A 17,207-nucleotide genomic window follows, 5' to 3' on the forward strand; every position below is an offset into this window, starting at 1 on the left:
TTGGAACTGCAGCAAGCCAAATGGCAGTAAGGGAAATTAGTCAAAAAGAAAAGCAGAGAGAGAAGGGGAGAGGCAGAAATCGAGTGAAAAGGCTCAATCTTACCTTGCGAGAGCAGCGTCGGTAGCATGGACAGCGAAGGGAGCCGAGTTGGAAGGGTTGTAGGGGAAGGAGGAGTAGAGTAGCGAAGAGGGAGGGTGGGTATCGAAGGGTTCGAAGGGTCTTCAATGGTTGTGGTGATGAGAGGCAATGTGACAAAGAACGTGGGAGAGAGGGAGCTGAAGAGAACGAGTGGGAACTAAATGTATCTCTGACCATTGATCTAAATTTTCAAAAACCTTTCTTCAAAATTAAATGAAATATAAATATATTTTATTCACATTTTTTTTTATATTTTTAAATTTCTTTTTAAATTTTTTAATCAAATATAATATTAAGTTAAAAAGAAAATTAAAAAAAAAATTCAGATGCCCCGTGTACACCTTTCCAGCTAAAGCGACCGAAAGAGGAGAGAGAAAGTTAGAGAGAGAATAAAGAAAGAATTTAATAGGGAGGGAGAGAGAGAGAGAGAGATTGATGTGTTAATGTAGAGATGATGATGGGTGAGGCGTCGAGAGAGGCTCAGATATCAATTGCGGCTTCGTCGATGTTTCCAGGGTTTCGGTTCTCGCCGACAGACCAAGAATTGATATCGTATTACCTGAAGAAGAAGCTCCGAGACTTTGACAAGTGCGCTGAAGTGATTTCAGAGGTTGAAATCTGTAAACACGAGCCCTGGGACTTACCAGGTTAGACAGATTTGTTTAATTTCACGTTGCATAGTATAGTATAGTTACTAATCATCATTGTTATTGTTTCTTGTAGCTTCTCTCAGTATAATTGCTTTCTTCGTTCGATTATTGAATTGTATATTGACGATGCGAGTGGAAATTTTGCAAGTGACTGATGCTGTGTGTTTAATGGCTCAAGTTTTTTGTTTTGATCGCTGCTGTTTTGAATGATAGGCAATATACGATCTGAAATGTCGAGTAAAATTCTCTAGTTGGAATGGAATGCATGAAGAAATTACATGTCATAAAAATTTGAAACAAACGCCTTGTAATTACACTTTTAGTCATTATTATTTCAATTTTAATAATTTGGTTTAACTTTAGTTTCAATTTGATCGTTCCATTGATTTTTACTTAAAATACAAATTATGCTTCTGAAAATTACATCCCATCCTTGAAGTTCTAATTTCATAACAAATGACCATTTTTATTAATAAATCATCATGTCAATTAATATTATTTACTGATGTTAGAAATATATTTTAATTAATAATTCAAGTAATTTTATTATTGTATATTGGAGTATTTAGAAATTTCATTTTTTTTTTTTGTTAATTCCGTTAAATAAAAAATTCTGGCAATAGGGAATTTGTAATTTTTTCAAACCACAATAGCAATCTATGTTTTAAGAGGGTGTATTTGTAATTTATCCTTAAATTAATGAATTTGGGACACTTGTCAAATTCTCTTGAAGTGCATACCTTAAAAAAAAATGAAGAAATAATAACAGAAATTTAGATGGAATGAACCAAATTAAAATTAACCTTAAAAGTGTAGAACCAAATTGTTCAATTTGAAATAATATTATCAAAGTGAAATCTGGGTCGTATAATTTACACTTAATTTAAATTTTAAAATTTTCTTCCACTATCGGTTGATATGCCTCTTTCACAACACTTTGTTCACTTGCTACATTTGGTTATCTATTATAATTTGGTACTTCTCTTCTGATTCAAAACCTTGAAAATAACAAAATATTTTCATGATCAATTAAAATACTAATAAAAGGGTAATCTAGTGCATGAGGCTCATGCTGAAATGGAATCCAGGAGGGCAAGATGTATTCAGCCTTACAACCACTTTTGCAATGATGATTATGGCAAACCTTACCACTGGGCTAAGCCAGCCACAGACTCTTCTTAGACTAATTATGTTATTGTTGAAAAATTATATTTGAGAGTTATAAAATTATAGAAATTATGGCTTGGTTTTATGTAGTTTTCACTATATGTTTCAATAGTTCTTAGTTTTTTTATTGTACTAGAGTTTCTAAAATGACTGGGAAATGTCTCCTAGAAGTTTCCCTTAAAATTTCTTGAATGTTGCGTCTCTATTTGCAAAAAGAAAGGACTTTTTTGTTTGGAAGAGAACTGTGATATAAACCTATCTGGGCTTCTAGTTATATATCTTATTCTCATTTTTTTATGGGTATCAATATCAAGTGCCATTGTTAGTACCTATTTTTTTGTTCACATGCTTAAATGCATTTTTGTGTATTTTATAATAAATTATTCTGACTTGTATTAGGTATAAAGATTGATTAGTGATTTTCATACATTGCCAGCCAAATCTGTCATTCAATCAGATAATGAGTGGTTCTTCTTTTCTTCTCGTGGAAGGAAGTACCCAAATGGCTTACAGAGTAAGAGGGCAACTGAATTGGGCTACTGGAAAGCTACCGGGAAAGAACGAAATGTTAAGTCAGGTCCTAATGTGATTGGCACAAAAAGGACTCTGGTGTTCCACACGGGCCGTGCACCAAAAGGGGAGAGGACAGAATGGATAATGCACGAGTATTGTATGAGCGGAATGTCTCAGGTGATTAGTCTTATACTTTTGACAATATTGATTTTTCTGATAGATGTATCCGACTTGAATTGTTTTATGCGATACGGTCATTTGGAAAGCTTGTCGTATGAATACGATACCTACTCCAAGAACACTTGTACTGATGTTATGATTACAAGCTCTCTATCGTTCAATATTTCTCAAAATTGTCCTTCATCTAATAGTTAGCTAGCAACTTGGATGACCACATGTTAGTTGAATGGGACTTCCTTATATTTGGAGTTCCACGTGCCACACAAAATTTGATGAAGAACTGGTTTGGAACAATAAATTTACAAATTGCTTCACATTAATAATTAAAATGTTCAGCCCCAAAGTCTGAAGAATCTAGGTGGAAGTCTATTTTCTCATCACACTTGAATGGAATTTGTTATTTCTCTTCATAATTTCTTTATATATCTCATCTTTCTCATCACACTTGAAAGAAATTACGTAAAAGAAAATTATTGAAACATTTGGTAGATCAAAACAAAATGGGCTTCCTTTTAGATGAAAACAAGCGGAACCTACAATTTGATCCTTTCATCTATAACTTTTCTCTAACAGGCACATAAGTATTCATACGCATGACTCCCTTTGCAATGACATTTTAAAAGATGTTACTTGGAGAAAATGGTTTATGTTTGTTATTTACTTATTTAATTGTTTCTTATTTTTGGCATTGAAACTACGAGTTAAATTTTATGTACATCGCACATTTTACATACTGAAGCTAGATGACATTTCATGCAATGGAGAGGATGTGTATCCAGCTGAAAGCACCATTGACTAAGAAGCTTCATTTTGAGATACATGATACAAACAAGATAGATATATCTAGGGATGCATAAGTTCTCACTTTGAGTCAAATATCGTATTGCTTCTTTCTACTTGATTTAGCTTGGTCGATTCTCATTTATGCAATAGCGTCCAACAGAGTGTTTAGGCATGAGAAGATGATCAAAATGGCATTGCATCAAGAATCATAATATATGTTGATTGATGTACAAGATGCTAATGGATAGACATGCTTCCCATGTAGTTGGTCACTCCTGACCTCTATTTTCAATTTTCATTTCTTTGAACGTTGAGTTATTTTCTGCGATCGATATTTCATGTTTATTTATTCTTCTTGGCCTCATCCTGTTGAAACCATATGTGGTAATCTACTTCATCTATTGCAAATGTAATTTTTAATGTTTTCTTGTGAAATGTGAGTATAATTTGCTGGCATTGTTTCATTCTCAACATGTTTTCACTTGCTTAAAATTTGTAATGAGAAAATCTTATTTGACTAAGTCTGGCCTCATGTATTTGTAGGATTCTTTGGTTGTTTGTCGCCTTCGAAAGAGCAGTGAGTTTAGATTAAATGATAGTCCAAAACAGGGTTCTTTGAGTCGAAGGCATTTACCAACAGAGAATAATAGTAATTTTAGTTTATCTGAAGCTGGTGTTGAACAATTAGGCATATTGGAAGCAGCCAAGCCAGTCAAATGTAGTTCAAAGGAGTGTAGCAACCGTGGTAGTTGTCATTCAGCAGAACAACAGATTGATTATGGATCTGAATCTGATAAGACACTGAAGTGTCAGTTCTCTCAGCCAGGTCATCAGGTTTGTTTGCTTTTTCTGCTTATTTTCTTTGTTGTTCTTTTTAGACATATTTAGATTGCTATTGCAATTTTAAGATACTAGTTTATTGGGAACTTATAATTTCCTAGTTGAAGGGACTCCCCTTAATTTCTCATATATATGGCTTTCTGTTTTTGTCCAAATGGTTAAGTGCATATTTGATCTCGACTTTTAAACTATGTTGCATAGACTCGGGTAAGTATCGGGTGCAGGTGTTTGTCCAATCATCAAATCATCAAAAAGCTAAATCTAAGGATTTTGGGACCCAAAAGTTGGATATGAGGATGGGGATTTATCATGAACACACATATATTGCATATTTGTATAACATTAAGATGTGAATTATCTACAATTGTAATTGAAATTAAATAAAATATATAATTTCCATCTCTCGTCTATGTTACAGCTATACATGTTTGTTTACTAGCAAATTTGAATTTCTTATTCTTCAAATACCGCAAAAAGTTAGAGGATCATGTCTAAATTGGGCACGGTTGTCACACACATATCCCACATCATTACTCCTGTGATATCCCATGGACACAGGTAGTTTGGAGGAAGTAGAGTAGTCCATGTAGCATAGTTTTTAATTGCTTGACTAGCAAGGGAATTTTAGTATCTTTATTCTTAAATTGCAGGGTTGCGACGAAGAAGATTATTATGCTGACATACTAAAAGATGATATCGTCGATCTTGAAAATATTTTCCCTCGAATTTCTGATCCCATGACAATGGTTGCTGACAAGTTGGAGGATGAGACAAGGTCTCAACAGTTGGTACAAACAATCCCGTTACGTGTGATTCCTTTCCAGGGCACAGCAAACCGAAGAATCAGAATGAGGTGGTCGGAAAAACAAAAAATTTACCATGCTGCTGAGTTGGTGGAGGTTGAAGCAAACAGTAAGAATTATTCGATTGAGGGATCCAAACATCTAAACTTAGAGCAGAAGCCAAAATGTTTGATGGGCATACTTTCAGATCAGAGACTGAATCGACGCTCCATATCTGTAGTCATTGTCTTGATCATACTGACCTTGCTGTTTCTGTTTGTGTCTTTGTTGGGAGTACCATGGCAAGTCCAAAAGTTTACAAATGCTTTCTTCTTGTGATGTAGGGGAATCAAGGTCAATAGTAGAGTACTGTTTTCTTTTTGCACATTTTACAGATTTCAGGTGAAATCTTTGGGTTTCCTTCCTTTTTTCTTCTTCTTTTATTTTTATTTTTTTTTATCAAATCATCGTTTGTAATTATTAGGTAGAATTAATGGAGGGTACACGTTTCCTCAGTCATTTTCCTCTTATTTCTTCTCTTGCACTTGAAAAGTAAAAGAAAAATGAACAAAAAATTGCAAAATTGATCTTTGTTGACTAGGTGTGATAATCCATTGTTGATTTTTGCTTTTTAGAAAAGGCAAAGAAAAAGATTTTTCTTTTCTTCATCTTTATCGACCTTAAAATGTATTCAAAGACAGTTTTGCTACCATACAATTGGTTGCATTTTGTACTTCATCGATTGTTTTCAAAACAAGTGATTGTGTTTTAATGCATGTTGCACAGTGTCTTGATATTTGTTTCCTTATCTTTCTTTTTGTTATAGGACAAAGTGAATCGGTATATTCACTAGCTTGTGTGATGTTCCATCAAAAATGTTGAATTTGTTAATAATTTGAAATATAGTGAACTAATGTCAATTAATTTTTAGAATAATTGTTCAAATTAGTAGTTTCCTGGGGAGTAAAATAACACAAGTTTGATCAGTAAGTTTTTCCATCTTTTTTAGTAATTTTTTTAATATTTTAATCAAATTTTATATTTTTTAGATTTACTTGACTTAGATGTACTTAAAAGTAAAATATTTGTGAAAAAAATTATAAAAAAATTACAAAACAAAAATAAAAATAAAAATTTAGTGCATATTTGTATTTTTTAAAAATTTCTTGACAAATATTTTATTTTTTAGGTGTATTTAGGTTAGGTACATCTAAAAAAAAATTATCAAAAATAATAAAACACAAAAACTAAAAACATTAAAAGTTATATTTGAAAATTCAAATATAAACAAAGTGATTATTTTTTTATATGAAAGCATGGGAAATAAACAGAGAAATTTTCGTGATTAATTAAGGGGTTGTTTGGGATTTGCTTATTTAGGGTCCGATTGTTTTTAGAGATAGAATGGAGGGGATTATTATTGAGGGGACTATTAGTGAGGGAACTATTAGTGAAGAGATTAAGAAAAATTGTGTTTGTTTGATAACCAATGGACTAGTAATAGTTCAGGTTTATTTTGAGAGATGGAGTGAAATTAACCATATAAAATTACATAAATACCCTTATTGTATTAGTATCAAATTTAAACTTATACCAACTAATAAATGCATTATCCAATTAAACTATTCAAAAACTAAAATTAAAATTACATAATTGAAAATAATAAAGAATTTAACTATTAATCTATTTATTATTATTATAAAAAAAAACGACCAATGGTTTCTTTAAAACCGGCCCATAGTTTTGAAAAAGGTTTATCCTCACATGTCTCTCTCTTCTCTCTCTCTTGCTCACATGTCTCTCTCGTCTCTCTCTTTTTCTACCTCACATGTCTCTCTCGTGCACAAGCTTTACCATTGACAACCACATGTTGAAGTTGACAACCACATGTTGAAGTTGATTGGAGCTCTGTCAGCGACGATATCAACCTTTATATTCGTCAATAACGATGTTGACCTTCAAATTCAAGGTGAGGCGAACTTGATGAAGACCAGAGTGTTGGATCAATCCTCTCTTGGTAATCTTGTTGTGATTTTGTTGATTTTTTTTTTTTTATTATTTTGTTGATTTTGAGAACTTGTTGGATGATATTTGTAATCTGTTTGTGAATTTGTTGATCTTTTTTGTTTTTGTTTTTTTTTTGATATTTGTGATTTTGAAAATTTGTTAAAAATTTTAAAAGCAGTAGTATTTTTTTATTTTTGAAAATTATTGATTGTTTATGAGTGTGGTTAAAATTTTGGAGGAGGGATTTATTTTTCTATTGGATGATGTGGTGGATAGTATGGTCATTTACATTATAATTCCAACAGCTTCTTTTTTCAATACTAAGGCCAAGTTTGGCAACTCTTAAAAAATTCAAAAAGTCAAAAAATTACTATCCTATTTAAATCACATCATCTTATTTAAGTCATATCACCTCTCTAATACATCACTTCAAACCCAACTCAAACCTAACCCATATTTCATAAAAAGTCAAAAAGTGCACTTATTTAGTCTTCCCAAACTTGGCCTAAGTCCCATAAGGGATTGTTAATCCGTTCATCTGAGGCCCCGTTTGTTTTGGGGTTAAATAGATAGGAGGATATTATGATGGAGGTGGGGTTATTTAGTATTGTGTTTGTTTGTAGAGTTGAGGAGGGGATTAGAATGGAAGAGGTGATATAAATGGAGGTTGGAAGGGGGATTGAGATGGAGGAGGTGGAGGTAGAGATGGTATTAGAAAAAGAAAAATGCTTGGGAGCACTAATTAGTGCTCCCACTAATTAGGTGGCAGTGGGTCCCGCCATTAATGATGTGATGTTTTGATCTTGGAGTTGTATTTTTTTTATTTTTTTTTACTTTTTTAATGTATTAGTGCTATTAGTGGTGATGTTTTTAGTGGGATGAATCATTGTTGTTAGAAAAATAGTGAGGGGATTAGAATTTTTTTTATTTTTTGTATATTTAGATTTTTTTTTTAAAATATAAATGTTTAATTTTTTATATTTGTTTTATTATTTTATATAAAAATAATTTAACAATTCCTACACTAACAACTATTATCAAAACAAACACAATTTTACTTAATTCCTTCAGCGTGCGTTTGTTTGGACGGACTGGATAAGGGGGGATTGTAATCTATCGGACTATTAGTCCTAGGATACATTGTCCCGGGACTATTTTGTTGGACTAAATTTGTATCCCATGTTTGTTTAGTCATGAGATTAGATGTCTGGATTGGACTATTTCTAGTTATCCAATGTTTGTTTGGGATATTATGGAGAAGGAAAAATGCTCAAATGACTATTTTATCCTTTTCAATTATTTATTAAGTAATAGCAATATTAAACATAGTTTTAATATTTTAATTATTTTTAACTAGATTAAATAAAAATTTGTTTTATTTTATTTTTTGCACAATATTTTAATTATTTTAATTTATTATTTTCAATTAAATTTAATTTATAATTTAAATTTTTTATTTAATGTATAATTTTAAATTAACGACAATAAAAATAATTTTATTTAATATATAAATTAAATTTTTAACAACACTAAAAAAATTTAATTTATAAGGTCATAATTTATAATTTATTATTTTTAAATAAATTTAATTTATAATTTATATTTTTTATTTAATATATAATTTTAAATTAACAACACAAAAAAAATAATTTAATTTAATATGCAAATTTAATTTTTTAACAACACTAAAAAAATTTAATTTATAGGGCCATAATTTATAATTTATTATTTTTGATTAAATTTAATTTATAATTTATAATTAAATTTTTTTATTTAATATATAATTTTAAATTAATAACACTAAAAAAATAATTTATAAATGTTCAAAAGACTATTTTATCATTTTCTAATTATTTGCTAGTAATAGCATAAAGGGTAAAATGGACATTTCACAAAATAATTCCATGGGATACCAATCCCATGGTTTCTATTCCACCCTCCCTCATGGGATAGGATAGTCCTATATTTGTGGGACTAATAATCCGGGAGGACTATTAGTCCGGAACAAAAAAAATGAAGCAAACATTGGACTATTAGTCCCACCGGACTAATAGTCCAATCCCACCCTCTAATCCTTCAAAACAAGCACACCCTCACTATCAATCCTCTCATTAACAATCCCCTCACAATAAATCTCCTCCATTCTACCTCTGAAAACAAACATGGGGATTCATAATCCATTCAGACTATGACTTTGTCAAAATAAACCGGAGGTATGTTTACTGTTCATCATTCACAATCACAGTCCACTCCGAACGGTGAAAGAGAAAAACAAACGGCCGTTAGTGTATTTTTTAATTATTATTAAAAGATGTATAAAAAAATAAAAAATAATATAATCCAAATAAATATACTTATCAAATAAATATACTTATTTAACTCATCCCCAAACAACCCTTCAATTACTTAAAAAAGTTTGCCATAAGCAGCCTGATTTAAAAACGTGCGACAAATGTGTTATGATCATGAGCATTGCCCCATTCATATAATTGAGCACTCGCAGAACTGTGGACACCCACGTTTATTTGATTTGATTTGATTTTGATATGTACCTAATACTTTGTTTGTTTGTAATCTTCAGTTGTTATATATACTAAGAATTAATGTTTGTGTTTGAATAGAGAGAGATAGAGAGTTGGTCTGATCTTCTGTTTGGCTCTTCTGTTTGGCTGTGTATCTAATTCCAAGATAACAAGTTCAGAAACAATGGCAAGTTTCTCAATTCTCTCAGCCGCAGCTAGAAGGTAAAAGAATTGACTTCATGTCTTACATAAAGCCAGTTGTTTGGAGTTTGACTATTTAATTTAAGTTTTTGATCTTTTAGTTCTTTTATAAGGTGAAAATCTCAATCACATATTGGGTTGGCTCGGAAAATGAGTTGGTTTTTTTGATATTTTTTTTGATTATTTTAGTGTGAAGTTAAAAAGTTTCGTTTGGAAAAGATTTTTTAAATTTTTTTTGACTTTTTTTTGAAAAAAAAAATAATGATTATGAGTTAAATGTGATATTTTGTCTTATTAAATTAAAAAATTTATTTTGTCTTTTTATGACTAAAATAATTCTAAACTCATCTTAACCCATCTTTCCAAACAGAGGCATTCATTCCTATCTAAAAAAAAAACAAACAGAGGCATTCGTCACAATTTTTTTTACCCTTTTTGCGGATTATGAATAAATCATGAGTTTTGAATGATTAAAATATTTATTTTTAGTTAATTTTATTTTAAAAAATAGATAAATAATTTAGATTAAAAATAAATTAAAAGATCAAAATTTAAATTGACAAAATTAAAAACTTACTAAGGATCTGTTTAGTTTAACTCTGGAAACATGATTCTACCCTTATGTTTCAATACTTTGTTTGGTTTAAGTTTTCAAAAATTGATTTCAAGGCCACATTTCAAAATTCATTTGACAACATGTTTGGCAAAGCAAGGAGTTTTTGAATTTTGAATTTTGAAAAGAGCAGATTGGGTTTACCCGATCATCTTGCTGGACATCCTCTCGATTATCTAGAACAGTGTTCTTTTTTTTTTTTTTTTTTGGGCAATTGGCACTTGTTATGTGAAATTTGTTATTTATTTATTTTTGATATTTTTTAAATATATAAATTATTTTTTATACCAAAATGACAAATCATTTGGCCATTTATTTAAAATTAACCAAAAAAAAAATTCAACAAAAATTAAATTGTCATAGTAATTTTTAAAAAATAAAAAAATATTTTTAAACAAAACAATTTAAAAAAAAATTCCAACCAAATATACAATCAAAAATAATATTTTCAATTTTTTTTTTAATTTTTCAAATAAAAAAAATAATATTTTCAAACTTTGCACCAAATAGGTTATGTTTGGTTTAGTTTTCAGAAACGTATTTCAAATATTTTTTTTTAAAAAAATTAAAAATAATTTGGTGAAAGAAATAAAAAAATAAAAAATATTTATCATTTTTATATAACTTTATTTTTGGGAGGCTAAAAATTATTTTTAAAAACTTTAAAATATATTTTTTGATATTTATTTTTATTAAATTAGTTTATATTTAAAAAAAATTGAAAAATAAAACAAACATGATCGTTGTTGAATTAATTACACCTTTTACCTCTATAGTTTGATTTAAATTTTTATTTTAGTCTTAAACTTTTAAATTGAACAATTTAGTATCCACATTCAAATATAGTTTTAATTTGATTATACCATCTAAATTGAAAGTTAAAATTAAAAATTTTGAGATACTTATTAATTTTTAAGTTGTACACATAAATAAAATTAACAAAAATTTAGATGATAAAGATCAAATTAAAACTAAATTTAAAGTGTAACAATTAAATTGTACAATTTAAAGCTATAAAGACTTAACTGAAATTTGAGGTGGTGTTTGGAAACCAACCAAAAACATAATAAAATCAAAAAACAAAATATAAAAAGTCAATTTATTCTTTATAAGTTTACACTCATTTTATAAAAAATTATTAAAAAAATCAATTCTCAAAAACTCAAGCTATTGGGGCAAAAAATGTAATTAACCCTATGGCTATGTTTGGGAAGTTGGGTTGGAGAGTTTTTTTTTTTTTATTAAAATAGTTAATAAAAAAAATATAATTTAAAGATTAATGCTTGAGATTCCAAAATAGGTGACTCGCATGACTTCCAATTGATTGGTGACCACTCATTATGTATTTTTTTTTTTTTGGTTTTGATATAACCCCCACAAAATACAATTTTCACGACGCCACGCACATCTGAGAGAGAGGAAAGAGAAAAAAATACAAACATGTGGTCTACCATCAATTGGGGATCATGGGGTCACCCATTTTTGGAGTCTCTTTCTCAAGTGGGTTGGGGGGTGTTATGGGGTTTGTAGTACTTCTAATAGGTTAAAATAATATAAAATATCATATTCAAATTATAATTATTTAATTTTTTTTTCTACATTCATCAAATCAATTATAAAAAAAAAAACACAACTGTCATTCTAAATACAACCTTTTCATTTGGTCTAAAATAGCTAAAAAAAAATAAAAAAATCAATTAAAATAACTTTATTGTTCACCCTTTCAGGCTGGAAGGAAAGGTGGCTTTGATCACAGGAGGTGCAAGTGGGATAGGAGAGTGCACTGCGAGACTCTTCTCTAAGCATGGTGCCAAAGTGATGATTGCAGACATTCAAGACGATTTAGGTCTCTCAGTTTGCAAAGATTTGGACGAAAAATCTGTATCTTTCGTTCACTGCGACGTTACTAATGAAACCCACGTCATGAACGCCGTCGACGCCGCCGTTGCCCAGTTCGGAAAGCTCGACATAATGTACAACAACGCCGGGATAGTCGGATTGGCGAAGCCCAACATTCTCGATAACGATAAGGACGAGTTCGAGAAAATCATCCGCGTCAACCTCGTAGGTCAGTGATAGCTCCACAAATTTTTGTTTATAGTATAGTGTAAAATCTTTAAAATAAATAAATAAATAAATAAATAAATTACAAATATACCTCTAAAATTTACTTAAAATATGAATTACCTTCCATAACTCCGAAAATTACATTCTGTGTCAATTGAAGTTTCTAATTTCACAATAAATAGCTCATTTTATTAATAAATTATCAATTCAATTAACAATTTTTAATAATTTTAAAATTTTATTTCAATTAATAATTCATATAATTTTCTTATCGTATAAGAGAACAGTTTGAAGTTTCATTTTTTTAAATAAAAAATTTTAACAGCGAAATATTTATAATTTTTCAAATTATATGAGGTAATTCGTATTGAAGCAAATCTCGATATATTTGTAATTTATTCCTAATTCTTTGTAGTTTTAAAAAGGGACTGTTACAAATTAGTTTTATGAACTCAACTTATTTATTAAAAACTCTTATTCTAACTTTCGATGATAAATTAATTATAATAAAAATATTTTTTTAAAATATAATTGAACTATTTATACTTTTTATGTCATATTTTAATACAAACTAACACAAATAAACTAAAATAAATTAAAATTCAAAAATAGAAGTCAAAATATTTTAATTATTTATCACTTTGATAAATTTATCAATATCATTACTATTCCACAAGCACAACGGGTGTGTTTGGTAACGTTTACGTTTTTAGTTTATATTTACAAAAATTTTATAAACTGGTTTTTGTTTTTTTTTTGTTTATTTTTAGAAAAACATAAACTACAAACGCATTTGGTAATTGACAAAATGTTTAAAAAAATTTAAAAATATAAAAAAGAGTGAGAAATGGCAAGTGGTGGCAAGTGGCGGTGAAAAACGGTGGTGGAAAGTGGTGACGGTGGGTAGCTGGTGGTGGTGGTGGGTGGTGGTGGTGGTGGGTGGGTGGGTGGGTGACGGTGGCGGGTGGTGGGCAGTAGTGAGTGGGAGGTGGTGGTGGCGGGTGGTGGGTGGTGGTGGCAGGTGGGTGGCGGATGGCGGGTGGTGGTGGGTGGCGGATGGCGGATGGCGGGTGGTGGTGGGTGGCGGGTAGGTGGCAGGTGGTGGGTGGTGAGTGGCCGATGGTGAGTGGTGGTGGGTGGCGGATAGGTGGCGGGTGGTGGGTGGGTGGGTGGTAACGAGTGGGTGATGGTGGTGGTGGTGGCGGGTGGGTGTCGAATGGCTGGTGGTAGTGGGTGGTGGAGAGTGGGTGGGTGACGGTGGCGGGTGATGGGTGGTGGTAGCAAGTGGGTGGTGGATGGCGAGTGGTGGCTGGTGGTGGTGGTGGGTGGGTGGGTGACGGTGGCAGGTGGTGGTGGTGGTGGTGGTGGGTGGGTGGGTGACGATGGCGGGTGGTAAGTGGTAGCAAGTGAGTGGTGGTGGTGGTGGTGGTGGGTGGTGGGTGGTGGGTGGTGAGTGGTGGTGGTGGTGGTGGCGGGTGGTGGTAGCAGGTGGGTGGTAGGTGGCTAGTGGTGGCAAGTGGTGAATGGTGGTGCCAGGTGGGTGGTGAGTGGTGGTGGCAAGTAAGTGGCGGGTGGTGGTGGCGGGCAGTGAATGGTAGTGGCAGGTGGTGGGTGGTGGCGGGTGGATAACAGATGGGTGGTGGGGGTGGTGGTGGTGGTGGCGGCGGCGGCGGGCGAGGGGTAGGTGGTGGTGGCGAGTGGGTGGCAGGTGGCAGGTGGCTGGTGGCTGGTAGTGGCGGGTGGTAGCTGGTGGTAGCAGGTGGGTGGTGAGTGGTAGTGGCGGGTGGTGGTGGAGGGTGGGTAGTGGGTGGTGGTAGCGGAAGACGGTAGTGGAAAATGGTAGCGGGTGGTGGCTAATATTGGGTGATAAAAAAAAAAAATTGAAAACTCAAAATGGAAACACATTTTTTGTGTTTTCATTTTTTGGCCAAATTTATAAACTGAGACCACTGATTTATAAATCAAAAATTTTACCAAACAAGTTTTTATTTGAGTTTTTAAATTTTTTGTAAATATAAACAGAAAATTAAAAACGTAAGTGTTACCAAACGGCATATTTAAAAAATCTCCAAATGTACACATTATCAAAATAAGGAGCAAATACATATATTAAAAAAAAAAAAAAATCACTTAAAGCAGTCTAGTTAATAAAGAATTGCTAGTAATCATCTCTTTTAAAAATCTATTGTTTGTGTATTAATATTAATAATATAATTTTAAAATTGATTGCCAAGTGTTATTAAGGTCAAGTTTGGCTAAACTAAAAAAGTACACTTATTTTATTTTTTTATCTTTTTTGGGTCACATCAATCAATATCTCATCTCTACTTTTTCTACACATAATACAAGAAAAGTCAAAAAGTGTACTTATTTAGTCTTCCCAAACTTGGGTGGGATGGTTTCATTTTTTTAAACAACAGGGTTAAATTTAGAACAAATAATTTTTTTTAATAGCGAGAACTAATATTTGATTTATTTTTATTTTTATTTTGAGTAAATTATAATTTTTGATTTCTTAATTTTTAATTATAACAATGAAGTTTTTAAATTTGGATTTGTGTTTTAATGTAATCCTCTCATTATTCTACCATTTGAATATGAGTGAAAATTGAAATATGAGAGATTAAGGCCAAGTTTGGGGACTTCAAAAAAAGTTAAAAAGTCAAAAAGTTACTCAAAAAGTTAAAAAGTTAACACTATTCACCAAAAGTCAACAATTACGGCTGCACAACTCCCAATTCAAATTTTTCCCTACAAATCAATTTTTACAATTTTTTATTACACATTTTTCAATAAAAAGTCAAAAAGTTAACCCAAACATCCATATTTTCAACCTCAATTTTTTAGTCCAAAAAGACAAAAAGTACACTTTTTTAGTCTTCCCAAACTTGGCCTAAATTGAAATTTAAGTGAAAGTTAGAGGCTAAAAAATGATACAAATTTTTTTCTTCTATAATATTCTTAAAATCTTTGTGAGCAATTTTCATCTTAATTTTTAACGGTAACTAAATTATTGATGAAAAAACAAATAAAATTCAAAAAATTTAATTGTGAAAAATATAACTTACCCTTCCATTTTTTTTAAGGGAAAATTACTTATCAGTTGGCCAACAAAAAAATTACACAAAACTTTTCACTTGCACCACATTATAAAATCACTTGCACACTTTATACTTTTTAGGGACATTTACATATAAGTTTTAATTTATAAACTTATGCTCTATTAAGTCTTAACTAACATTTTTTAGACCTTCAAGTTTCATTAAATTTTTAATAATCGAAATTGCCATTCAAATAATGATTGTTCATCATTTATGATTATCCATAAAAGAATATGATAATTTGACATTTATTTTGATTTTCAAAACTTTAAAAGTCAACTTTCAAATTGAAAAAATAAAAAATTATGTGCAAAAATTGATGGAACATTGATATGCAAAATTGAAAAAAAAATTAAAAAATTTTAAAAATGAAAAAACTGATAATATTCTCAGTTTTATTAGATAGTTGAATCAAATCAATGAGTAAAAGGGCAAAAATATTTAATCTCATACTCTGTTTTTTTTATCTATTAGTGAAACAATTATCTGGAACATTACTACACAAAATTGATAATTTTTAAATTTTAAAAATTAGAAAAAACTAATAATATAATCAATTTTACTAAATAAGATTTATTAATTCAAAAAATCTTAAATAAGATATGAACTATCATAACATTTATAAATAAAATTTTTAAGTAATTAACTCATTTTTTATTCTTTTGTCTCTGCTCTAGTGATAAGTAATTCCTTGCTATTTTAACCCGTGTTCGATGGAATATGTTTGTAATAGGTGCTTTCTTGGGAACCAAACAAGCAGCGAGGGTGATGATACCTAATCGAAGAGGAACCATAATCACAACAGCCAGCGTTTGTTCCACAATTGGTGGAGTTGCATCGCATGCTTACACAAGCTCGAAGCACGGCGTGGCAGGACTGACGAAAAATGTAGCTGTGGAGCTCGGCCAACACGGCATTCGAGTGAACTGTGTGTCGCCGTACCTAGTGGCGACGCCGTTGGCAAAAGATTTCTACAAGCTGGACGATGAGGGAGTCTATGGTGTTTACTCCAACCTTAAAGGGGCTGTACTTAGGCCAGAGGATGTTGCACAAGCTGCTCTTTATTTGGGAAGTGATGATTCCATGTATGTTAGTGGGCATAATCTTATAGTGGATGGTGGGTTCACTATTGTCAATCCTGGTTTCTGTATGTTTGAACAATCAACGTGAGTATGCCTTCCAGGGTTGAATTTGTCAAGTTCAAATTTAAATTGGGGAGAATTTTAGTGGGGTTCATTAGAAGTTGTATTTTGATCATCATAATCGTTTATTTTGTAAGTTTTTAAGATATATATTATTTTATAAAAAAGAATTAGTTCGATATAATGATCATAATATTTTCATTTTATCACGTTTACTTTCGAAAAAATAAATAATAACTATATTTTTGAAAATTTATATCATTATTTTTTTAGACAAATACAATAAAATGAAAATATTATAACTATCGGATCAATCTAATTTTTTATGAATAATATATACAAAAATTTTATAAAATGAACAATTAAAATTATTAAAATAGAACTCATAGTAAACACCACAGCCCCTTTAATTCTCTCAAATTTATATAAATTTGAGAAGTCCAACTCTGGTTTCAAAAGGTGCTAGTGTGTTCGAGTTTTTGAGTAATATAACAAAATTA

General features: G+C 30.9%; 2 protein-coding genes across 2 annotated transcripts; both read left to right on the forward strand.

The window, feature by feature from the left end:
• The first annotated feature begins 462 nt into the window (after nt 1-462).
• On the forward strand, nt 463-5,573 carry LOC114287607 (NAC domain-containing protein 60). The gene is made up of 4 exons (XM_028231006.2): nt 463-786; nt 2,393-2,646; nt 3,976-4,266; nt 4,923-5,573. The coding sequence occupies exons 1-4, from the start codon at nt 591-593 to the stop codon at nt 5,391-5,393; spliced, it is 1,212 nt and encodes a 403-aa protein (XP_028086807.2). The 5' UTR covers nt 463-590; the 3' UTR covers nt 5,394-5,573.
• A 1,237-nt stretch (nt 5,574-6,810) lies between these two features.
• LOC114287606 (borneol dehydrogenase, mitochondrial) lies at nt 6,811-16,891 on the forward strand. The gene is made up of 4 exons (XM_028231004.2): nt 6,811-7,071; nt 9,683-9,805; nt 12,125-12,465; nt 16,299-16,891. Exons 2-4 carry the CDS (start codon nt 9,768-9,770, stop codon nt 16,733-16,735), a joined length of 816 nt encoding a protein of 271 aa, XP_028086805.1. The 5' UTR covers nt 6,811-7,071; nt 9,683-9,767; the 3' UTR covers nt 16,736-16,891.
• The last annotated feature ends 316 nt before the right edge of the window (nt 16,892-17,207 follow it).

The sequence above is a fragment of the Camellia sinensis genome, chromosome 12 (genome assembly GCF_055761805.1).
Source record: "Camellia sinensis isolate YWXY chromosome 12, ASM5576180v1, whole genome shotgun sequence".
Taxonomy (NCBI): Eukaryota; Viridiplantae; Streptophyta; class Magnoliopsida; order Ericales; family Theaceae; genus Camellia; species Camellia sinensis.